General features: G+C 52.2%; 1 protein-coding gene across 1 annotated transcript; it reads left to right on the top strand.

Moving 5' to 3' along the window:
• Positions 1-518: 518 nt before the first annotated feature.
• NAIF1 (nuclear apoptosis inducing factor 1) lies at positions 519-5066 on the top strand (the record flags this gene model as incomplete). Its single annotated transcript, XM_081102895.1, has 3 exons — positions 519-1029; positions 2747-3272; positions 4477-5066. The coding sequence occupies 2 exons, from the start codon at positions 519-521 to the stop codon at positions 3217-3219; spliced, it is 984 nt and encodes a 327-aa protein (XP_080959021.1). The 3' UTR covers positions 3220-3272; positions 4477-5066.
• Positions 5067-9915: the final 4849 nt, after the last annotated feature.

Below are 9915 nucleotides of genomic sequence, written 5' to 3'. Positions count from 1 at the left end.
GGATAATATTCGTAATACTGCTGATTGAACGACAACAAATTTCCAGTGGAAGTTAATAAAGACTCGGTGATCGGAGCACTCTGTAGCGACAGGCATACCTTTAGACCAATGATTAAGTCGATCCCGGTAAGTGGGCGTGCTCTGTAGCTGAGCGACAGGTCCAAAGAACCAGTGAGTGTCCTGATATTGAGCCGCCCCCAACCGGGAGGGCGGGTTCCCCCGGAGCAGCGCTGGGAGGCGGGAAGAGGGGAAGTGGGCGGATCTCCGCACACCCGAGCGGAAGAGGCAGATTCAGGAAGCCATTACGCCGCTGGCTGGCAGCGGCTGGGCCGGTCGGCGCCGGGCCCTACGCACTTTGCGTAACGGGGGGGTTACCAAAGGCCTGGCACTTGGCCTTGGCCAACTCGGCCTATCCCCTGTAGGGGGGTGTGCGAGGGGCGAGGCTGAGGAAGAAGAGAAGGGAAATTGGGCGGTTGAAGGGATTATAATTTCTTTAAAAAGAAGGGTAGGGAGAGGCCATGGCCGTCCCAGCCAAGAAGAGGAAGATGAACTTCTCGGAGCGAGAGGTGGAGATCATCGTGGAGGAGCTGGAGCTGAAGAAGCACCTGCTGGTGAACCACTTCAACGCCGGGGTCCCGCTGGCTGCCAAGAGCGCGGCCTGGCACGGCATCCTGAGGAGGGTGAACGCCGTGGCCACCTGCCGCAGGGAGCTGCCCGAGGTCAAGAAGAAGTGGTCTGATCTCAAGACCGAGGTCCGTCGCAAGGTCGCCCAAGTACGGGCGGCTGTGGAGGGTGGCGAGGCCCCAGGGCCCAATGAGGAAGATGGAGCTGGCGGGCCAGGGCCAGGTGGTGGCAGTAGTGGCGGTGGCCCAGCGGTAGCCCCCGTCCTGCTCACCCCCATGCAACAGCGCATCTGCAATCTGCTGGGTGAGGCCACCATCATCAGCCTGCCCAGTGCCACAGAGATCCACCCTGTGGCCCTTGGACCCACGGCTACTGCAGCCGCAGCCACGGTCACCCTGACACAGAGTGAGTGACCTCTCCTGCCCAGTCCAGCGTGCATAAATGGGAAGGGCAGCCTGGGGAAGGTTGACTGTGAAGGGTCAAAGGTCAGATAGGAGTCTTGGAAGACCATGAGACCTTCCAAGAGCTCCGCAGACAGAAATGATCTTGTTCTCTCTGGGGCTTCCTGGGCGCACAGTCTGGGCTTCTGATGAGCTGGATTGCTCTCAAGTGCGTTTTGCCACCCTTCGTGTCCATGACTGAACTGTGCGGTCCTTGCAGACAAAGACCATGTTTCTATCCTCACAGGACTTGCCACAGGGCCTGGCACCTACGAAGCAGTCAGAATGTGTTTGTTCAATGAGTAGATAGGTGGGAATGGCCATGCCCAAGCCAAACATGGATTCTGGACAGAGAGGCAGTCTGGGTTTTCGGTGTGGCAAACGTTCGTCAGGCACAGTGGAGGAACCTCATGGTTCCTGGTGTTGATCTACTCATTCATTCACTCATCAAACATTAGCATTTATTCTGTGCCAAACCCTGTGCTCGGCACTGGGATTACCAAGCGTGTAAGACAGAGCCCAATTATAATCTAGTAGCGCAGACAAGACATAACTGAGTAGCTGCAGTGTCAGTTGGGAGAACATAAGAACTCAGAGGAGAAGGGGGTGCTTCTTGATTGGTGGGGACACACAGTTGATGTTGGCATTGAAAGGTGGAGAAGATTCACCCTTCCTCGACGCAGGGAGGCCCAAACAGCCCACCTAGAATCCTTCCAAAGGCTCTCAACTGAAGAACAATGGAGGTGGCTTGGGTTGAACTTTGTAGTTCAGGTAGGGTTCGCATTGGGATCCGTGAACTGCCTCTTTGTGCTAGGTTATACACTGCACTGATCAGATCAGTGATTCTCAGTGGGGCTTTGGGAATTGGGTATATGTGAGTGCCGTCCCCTGCAGTGTCATATTTCTCAAGGGTATTGAGGTAGGAAAGAGGACCCGACACTGGCCTAAATCAATTGCTATTCTGGAACAGGAAGAACTCTTAGGTATTCCATTGACCAACGTGATCAGAAGCCAGGGAAGCATTTATTGGACACTTTGCCAGCCCCCTCCCATCTCCTTTTCTGCTTGGCCATGAGAGACTAGCAGTCAAGAAGGCACTGAAGGAGGTAGGACTAGTGTAGCTACAAACAGCTCATGTAGAGGTTCCCACTCCAGATGCCTGCTGTGTACCGGTGCCACGGAGAACATGTGACCATGCCTTTCTTAGCAGAAGCAGCCGATGGGGTGGAATTGAGCACTATAGACTCTGGTGCTGGGGAAACCTGGGTTTGTTTCCTGCACCTGCTGAGCAAGCTGTGTGACTTTAGGCAAGTCACTCCATGTTTCTGAGTCTGTTCATTCTCATCTCTGAAAATGAACTTGACAGGACTTACCTCTTGATGTCATGAGGATTTGTTGAGCTAATGAGTGCAAAGGGCTTAGTACAGTGCCTGGCACATAGCAGGTACTCTAAATTTTTTGCTAGCATCATCATTAGCATCTTCGCTTTTGCCATATCTGGGACTGACCCTTTGGTTACCAAATAGATTAAGATTCTAAACCTGGTACATTCTAGATTTAGTTAGGTATATATATAGCTATACAGCCAGAGGAGGCCTGAATTCCCCAGAATAGGGCTTAATATGGCCCATCCCACATAACCAGCTTTCCTCTTTCTGACACTGCCGTTGCTCTGTCCACAGTCCCCACAGAGACCACCTACCACACGCTGGAGGAGGGGGTGGTCGAGTACTGCACCGCTGAGGCCCCCCCGCCCCTGCCAGCGGAGGCCCCTGTGGAGATGATCGCCCAGCATGCTGACCCCTCAGTCAAGCCACAGGCACTCAAGAGCCGCATCGCCCTCAACTCAGCCAAGCTGATCCAGGAGCAGCGGGTCACCAACCTGCACGTGAAGGAGATCGCCCAGCACCTGGAGCAGCAGAACGACCTGCTGCAGATGATCCGCCGCTCACAGGAGGTGCAGGCCTGCGCCCAGGAGCGCCAGGCTCAGGCCATGGAGGGCACGCAGGCGGCCCTGAGTGTCCTCATCCAAATCCTCCGGCCCATGATCAAAGATTTCCGCCGCTACCTGCAGAGCAACACATCCAGCCCTGCCCCCGCCTCTGACCCTGGACAGATGGCCCCGAATGGACAGCCGGACAGCATCATCCCGTGAGGGGAGGGGTCGAGCCAGCCTTCTGCTGTGATTGGATGACACCAGGTGGTCTTGTAAGTGGGTTCTGTAACTGGCCTTTGGCTAGGGCCGGCCACGGACAGCCCCCTCTTTAAGAGGCACACAGGAGGTCCACCACATCTGAGAAAGCAAGGAGACTGGGAAGAGGAACTTGTTGGGGTCCCGAGACCCAAACTCTTACCCCTACCACTGCAGCTGCCTTGTTAAGAACCTTGTTAAGACTGGTTAGCTGGGGGTCAGGCACTGGGGGGGTGGGACATGTGTTGCCATGAGCCTGGGCTCTTGACATGACCCAGACTCGACCTGGGACCCTTGTAAGGAAGGCTGTCCCTGGGGAATGATCACACAGCCGGGGTTCTGTGCTCAAGTGCCCCACCCTCAGGTACCATCTTTTCAGTAAGATATTGGCAGTGGTGCTGGCAGCAGCACGGTGATCTCTTCTCCCTCCCTCGGGAGGCAGAGTGACAGAGAAACCCCACCCTTTCCTCCTCACTGCGCCTCTGTTCTCAGGGGACTCTATGCCATGCTCTTCCCCACCCACTCTGTGCACAGCAGGGGCCTTTGGAGTGCCCGGGGCTGCCTCTGCGACACACCTCGGATACGGTCCGCGGGGCTCAGGAATGCTGTGTGTGGTGGGGATGGCTTGGCCGCCATCTGGTCTTCCGCGGCATCCAGGACAGCCCTTTAATGGTTTGTCCCAAGAGCTCTTGACTCAGCTCAAGCATCAGGCTTTGGTGCTGTCAAGTTTAGAGAAAGCAACCCAGTGTGGACATTGTTGCCCCACTGCAGTGGGTCTGTGGTGACCTGTTGGCTCCTTCCAGAAGGTTTGCTTCCAGCCAGTTCTATTTATTCTGTCCATGAACCCCTCCTGGGAAGACCTCCAGGATCTCTGAGGGCCACCCTGGCCACGCCCTTCCTTCTTTCCTCTCTACTGACTGTACATTTCCAAAACCCTGCAAGAAAACCTCTCAGCATCACACCCTGGACTCCCTTCACACACTATTCAGAGCCTTGAGTTCTTTTGAGAACCCCAGTGGCAGGCTGGGTGAACCCGCAGGCCTGATTGGCCCTGAATGTGTGAGGTGGGAGCATTGCTGACCTGAGATGTGGGACCTTTGATGTCTGTGCTTCGGAAGAGCAGACAGACCTCGGAGTCCTGAAGGAGGTGGTGTTCCCTGTTCTGCTTTCTCCCGTTTGTAAGGAGTTTACCCAGATGGCATTTGTCTGTTTCATTTTCAGAATGAAATCTATTGAATCGATTACTGAGACCTTGCATTTTTTTCCAGATCATTTCCCAAGTGTGCCATCTTGCTGCTGGTTCTTGACCACACATGACTGATGGTTACAACTCAAGGCTCCAGATAAACAACGAAGGTGCTGCCCTTCTGGGCATGTGCATTCAGAATTGCTCGGCTCCGCTGTTGCAGTCACAGGAAGGTGCCCCCACAGGCAGTTGGGAGGTGACTCCTCTGCCGCCAGTCTCTCCGTGGAGGACATGCAGGGCCAGCTACAGAGCAATGGAGAGGAATCGGGCCTGTGAGGGGGTTGGGTGGTGGAAGAAAAGCTCTTCTCAGTGTGGCTGGAAAGCAGTAGCCCCTGGCAACCTGGGCACCCTCCCTCCCAGGAGCCTGAGGGCCCCAGCAGGGTAGCTGCGGGGACTGCCTGAGGATTTTTTATTTTGGTTTGGTTTTTCTCTGGGGTTAGCAACCTGAGCCAATATTGTGTCTGTTCCAATTGGGTATAAAGAGGAAAGCCTGGATCACTTAAACTGACTGGTTCATTCCAGGTCATAATTTTAAATTAAAAAATATCACTTTTTTTTTAATACCCATGTCTGTGTCTTTATTGGTTATATATAGGAGAGATATGTGCTGGCAGAAAGCAGGGGCTGGCATACCATGGCCCACAGGTCAAATCTGGCCCCTACCTGTCTTTGTAAACAAAGTTTTATTGGAACACAGTCACACCCCCTTCACTTGTTTTATGTCTTTGGCTGTTTTTGTGCTGCAGTAGCAGAGTCGAGCAGTTGTGACAGAGGCTTTTGACCCACAACGCCCAAGTATTTACTCTCTGGCCCTGTACAGAAAGTCTGCCTACTCCTGGTGTGGGGCAGTTTAGACACTGAATGAGAATTGCTCAGGGTGTTTGCCTACCATACCCAACCCTTGGCCTCGTCCCAAACCCGGAAGAGACTCCTGGAGAGAGAGAGCTCTAAGAATATTCGTGGTACATAAGCTCTCTGGGTGATTCTGATGTTTCCTGGAGGTTAAGAAATTTGGCTCAGAGAATGCAAGAGTTAAACTCAGCTGAAATGGGAATCGTGCCCCAGGGAGAGCTGCTTCTCAGGAGTTTCTCAAGCAGAGATTCTCATTTAAGATTGGCCTTTATTCTGGAGGGATCCCAGCCTCCCTGGCCATAGTCATCACTCTGTCCGGTACTTAGCAATAAAAACTGACAGTCATCCAGCTACTCTCCAGGTCTTGTCAGCATGACCTCATTGACCCCTTGCAACAGCCCCATGAATTAGATTCTAGTATTGTTCTCAGTTTGCAGATGAGAACACTATGGATCAGAGAGGTTAAACAATTCGCCTAAGGTCACACAGCTACCTTATTCCCTGGGGTGGTCCATGCTCTTAACTACCGCTCTCACCTCTTAACTATTCTAACCTTGCAGCCTGTAGAGGGAAATCAGCTAGAAGTCATTTGAGCCTGACACTGCGGAGTTTCTAAGTCAAAGGAGGAGGCCGAGGAGATGGTTTATGTTTATTATTCTTGGCACTTGAGAGGGAACACTGACCTCTCCTACTCGCTGCAGGCTTTGGACTTACGCATGTTAAGAGAGAAAAGGGGAGCCTGGCCAGCGTGGCTCAGTGGTTGAGCCTCAACCTATGAACCAGAAGGTCAGGGTTTGATTCCTGGTCAGGGCATATGCTCTGAGTGCAGGCTCGATCCCCAGTGTGGGGCAGGCAGGAGGCAGTCAATCCATGATTCTCTCTCATCATTGATGTTTCCATCTCTATCCCTATCCCTTCCTCTCTGAAATCAATAAAAATACATTTAAAAGAGAGAGAGAGAGAGAGAGAGAGAGAGAGAGAGAGAGAGAGAGAGAAAAGGGTGCCCTGGCTGGTGTGGCTCAGTGGTAGAGTATTGGCCCGACCACTGTAGGGTCCTGGGTTCAATTGCCAGTCAAGGGCATGTACCTGGGTTGTGGGTTTGTTCCCTGAAGGGGCAGATGTGGGAGGCAACCAATTGATATGTCTCTCTCACATCGATGTTTCTCTCTTCCTCTGCCTCTCTCTCTCTCTCTCTCTCTCTCTCTCTCTCTCTCTCTCTCAGCGGTTCTCAACCTGTGGGTTGAGACCCCTATGGGGGTCGAACAGCTCTTTCACAGGGGTCGCTTAAGACCATTGGAAAACCCATATATAATTGCATATTGTTTTTTTGAGTAATCACCATGCTTTAATTATGTTCAATTTGTAACAATGAAAATACATCCTGCATATCAGATATTTACATTATGATTCATACCAGTAGCAAAATTACAGTTATGAAGTAGCAACTAACATAATTTTATGGTTGGGGGTCACCACACCATGAGGAGCTGTATTAAAGGGTCGCGGCATCAGGAAGGTTGAGAACCGCTGGTCTAGAGAGTCTTTTCTGGAGATTACAATGGAAGTTTTGTCACAAATGGTCTGAGTCAGTTTACAATCACCTTTTCTCTCCCTCTCGCTCCCTTCCACTCTCTCTAAAAATCAATGGAAAAACTATCCTCAGATTAACAAAAAAACAAAAAAAAGGAGAGAGAGAGAGAAGGGTAATTTAACAGAATTAAACCTACCAGATCTTGGTGTTGGTGAAGAAGTGTCACTTATACTGCTGAAATGTGGAGTTTTATATTGTTAAAGAGAAAATTACAGGCCCAAAATGGCGTCACTTTTGCTAAGAGCCCATGATACAAAGCTAGACTCAATACCTGATCTAATGGCAGTTTCAACCTCTCGCAGAAATGTAATCTCAAGCAATCTAGAATGTTCTGGTCAAGCATGGGTAAGATCATCTGTCACCTGGGCCCTCTCCACTCCCCGCAGCCACCCAGAAAGAAGAGGCAGCCTGCCTGATAAAAACCCTGCCATTCCCTTCCCCCAAAGATGCTCTAGTCTGGAAATAATCCTTTCCTTTCTTTTGTTACTCGCTCCCTTGCCTCCGCCTGGTTTCTATAAAAACCTCCTCTTGTGTACAACCCCGTGGCGCACCCTTCTAGTTGCCAGGTGGGATGCTGCCCTCCTCATGAATCACTCAGTAAAACCAACTAGATCTCCGAATGTATTTACTCAGTTGAATTGGGCTTTTTAATAAAAGAAAATCCTCTAAGTCACTGAAGCTTGCTATTTCAAGCATTGAAACCTTTTACATTTCAAACTACTTTGATGGACGTCTTTCAAAAAGATGTCCTTTGTGAACTGTATTTGACCCAGCGGCTTCTCATTCAGCAGAGTTTGCACAACAGGCCTGAGAGGCAGTGCTACCTCGTGGGGAGCTAGTGGGCTCAGGCAGGTTTGGGCTTGAGATAGGCTCCACCTCTTACTCTCTCAACATTTCGGGGCCCCCGTTTTCTCGATTCCAAAATGAGGACGATGGATAACAGTACCTACCTGCCAGGGTACAGAAGCACTGTGAGGGCTGCATAGAAATAGGTCCCATGTATTGAGCGATTGCTACGTCCACAGCAGGTGGGCAATAACTGCTGGCCGCTCTCCTCACTATCCCAGTGGCTGATACGCCAGGGAGGAAACAGGAGTCTTTTCTGGAGATCACAATGGGAGCTTTGTCACAAGTGGTTTGCGTCAGGTTACAAAAGCTGTGACCCAGGAAGTAGAGGGTGCGGGGGCCCAGGGAACAGGGACTGGGATTCAAGGCCGCCTGGGGCATGGGAGCCCAGGCCAGTACAGGGAAGAGCTGGACACTGGGAGGCTCTTGCTACAAGTGCTCTTTTTAAAAAATATATATATATTTTTATTGATTTCAGAGAAGAAGGGAGAGGGAGAGAGAGATAGAAACATCAATGATGAGAGAGAATCATTGATCGGCTGCCCCCTGCCCACCCTCTACTGGGGATCGGGCCCACAACTCAGGCATGTGACCCTGAGCGGAATTGAACCCAGGACCCTTCAGTCCTCAATCTGATGCTCTATCCACTGAGCCAAACTGGCTAGGGCCAAAAAGAGGTGGGTTGAGCAAGTTGTCAGAAGCTGACCTGCCACCTGTCACAGCAGTCCATTAAGACAATAAGCCAAGCCTGGCCGGTGTAGCTGGGTGGTTGAGCATCCACCAATGAACCAGGAAGTCATGGTTTGATTCCCACTCAGGACACATGCCCAGGTTGTGGGCTCGATCCCCAGGAGGGGGCGCACAGGAGGCAGCAGATCAATGATTTTCTCTCATCGATATTTCTCTCTCTCTCTGAAATCAATATAAACATAACTTTTTAAAAAAGACACTAAGCCAAAATGAGAGTAACAGACAGGCCTGTGATCACTGACTGTGATGCCATAAGCAAGAGGAGAAAGTGCCAGCTCCCCCAGTGTCCACGTCCCACGGCACAGCGCCAGGCAAGGGTCAGATGTGTTGCGGGTGGGAAGTCACTGCTGAGGGAACCCCTAACAAAACACGCCTGCTGTTTTCTGGACTTGGGTGCGTGTTGGGGGTGTGGAGGGGGGAAGGGCTAGGAGTGGAAAAGTACTGAGTAATGAGTCAGAGCAAAGTCTCCCCACGGCTCCCAATAAGTAGGTCTTGGCAAAGGGACCTGGGGAAGGCTTTGCATGGAGGCACCTGGGCTAGGAATGCAGCTGTGAATAAGAGCTTGGCCAGCCACGGGCCTCCTCCTGGACTGCAGCTCCCCTCCGAGGCTGCAGAGCCCTGGCTGGGCGCCAAGGCTGTGTGGAAAGGGCAGTGCCCGCTGGGGGCCTGTCATGTAAAACCTCTGTAGCGGCCTATGGCCTATGGCCGGGCCTGGAAGATCACAAGTAGGTTTGTGCCAGGAGCTGGACTTCTCACAAGTAAGTGCCAGGTCTTTGGAGTCGGCCGGCTTCTTACTTCCTGGCTGTGTCCATGGCATGGGGTCATATAATTTCCCCAAGCCTTGGCTTCCTCATCTAGGAGTCCCTCTCCAATGAGGCCGATGTGAGAAGTGAAGTCAGTGCCTACAGTACACTTAGCACGGGGCTTGGAAATCTCTGAAAAGACTGCCTGAGCCTGGAGAAATTCTAGACAGTTGGTGGAAGGTGGCCAGGGGGCTGCTAAGAGGAACAGGCGGGACACACCCACTCTTAGGTTAGAGCTGATGAGCTAAACTTGGTAGGACATTTACAAAGAGGGATGGGGTTCTGGAAATGGCCTGTCCAGCATACGCTCGTGCTGGAATGTGCCAGTTCTCGCCAACTCAGGTCACTTTCTCCGCCCCGCTTCTTGCCCCGGCCAACTCCTGGGCAGCTCTCAGGGCTCAGCCTGGACACCACTTCCTCAAAGCCTCTCCCAACCACCCGCCAGCCCAGGTAGGCCCTCCCCTGTGGGGCACTCACACGGCTGCTCGAACCGTATCTCCCTCTCATCCCACGTGGACTTGCTTGGTTTTTAACTGATCCCTCACGGGGAGCTGCGTGGCTTCAGTGACCTC

This window comes from Myotis nattereri, assembly GCF_964212035.1.
Source record: "Myotis nattereri genome assembly, chromosome: 12".
Taxonomy (NCBI): domain Eukaryota; kingdom Metazoa; phylum Chordata; class Mammalia; order Chiroptera; family Vespertilionidae; genus Myotis; species Myotis nattereri.
This window is presented reverse-complemented; position numbering and strand designations above follow the sequence as displayed.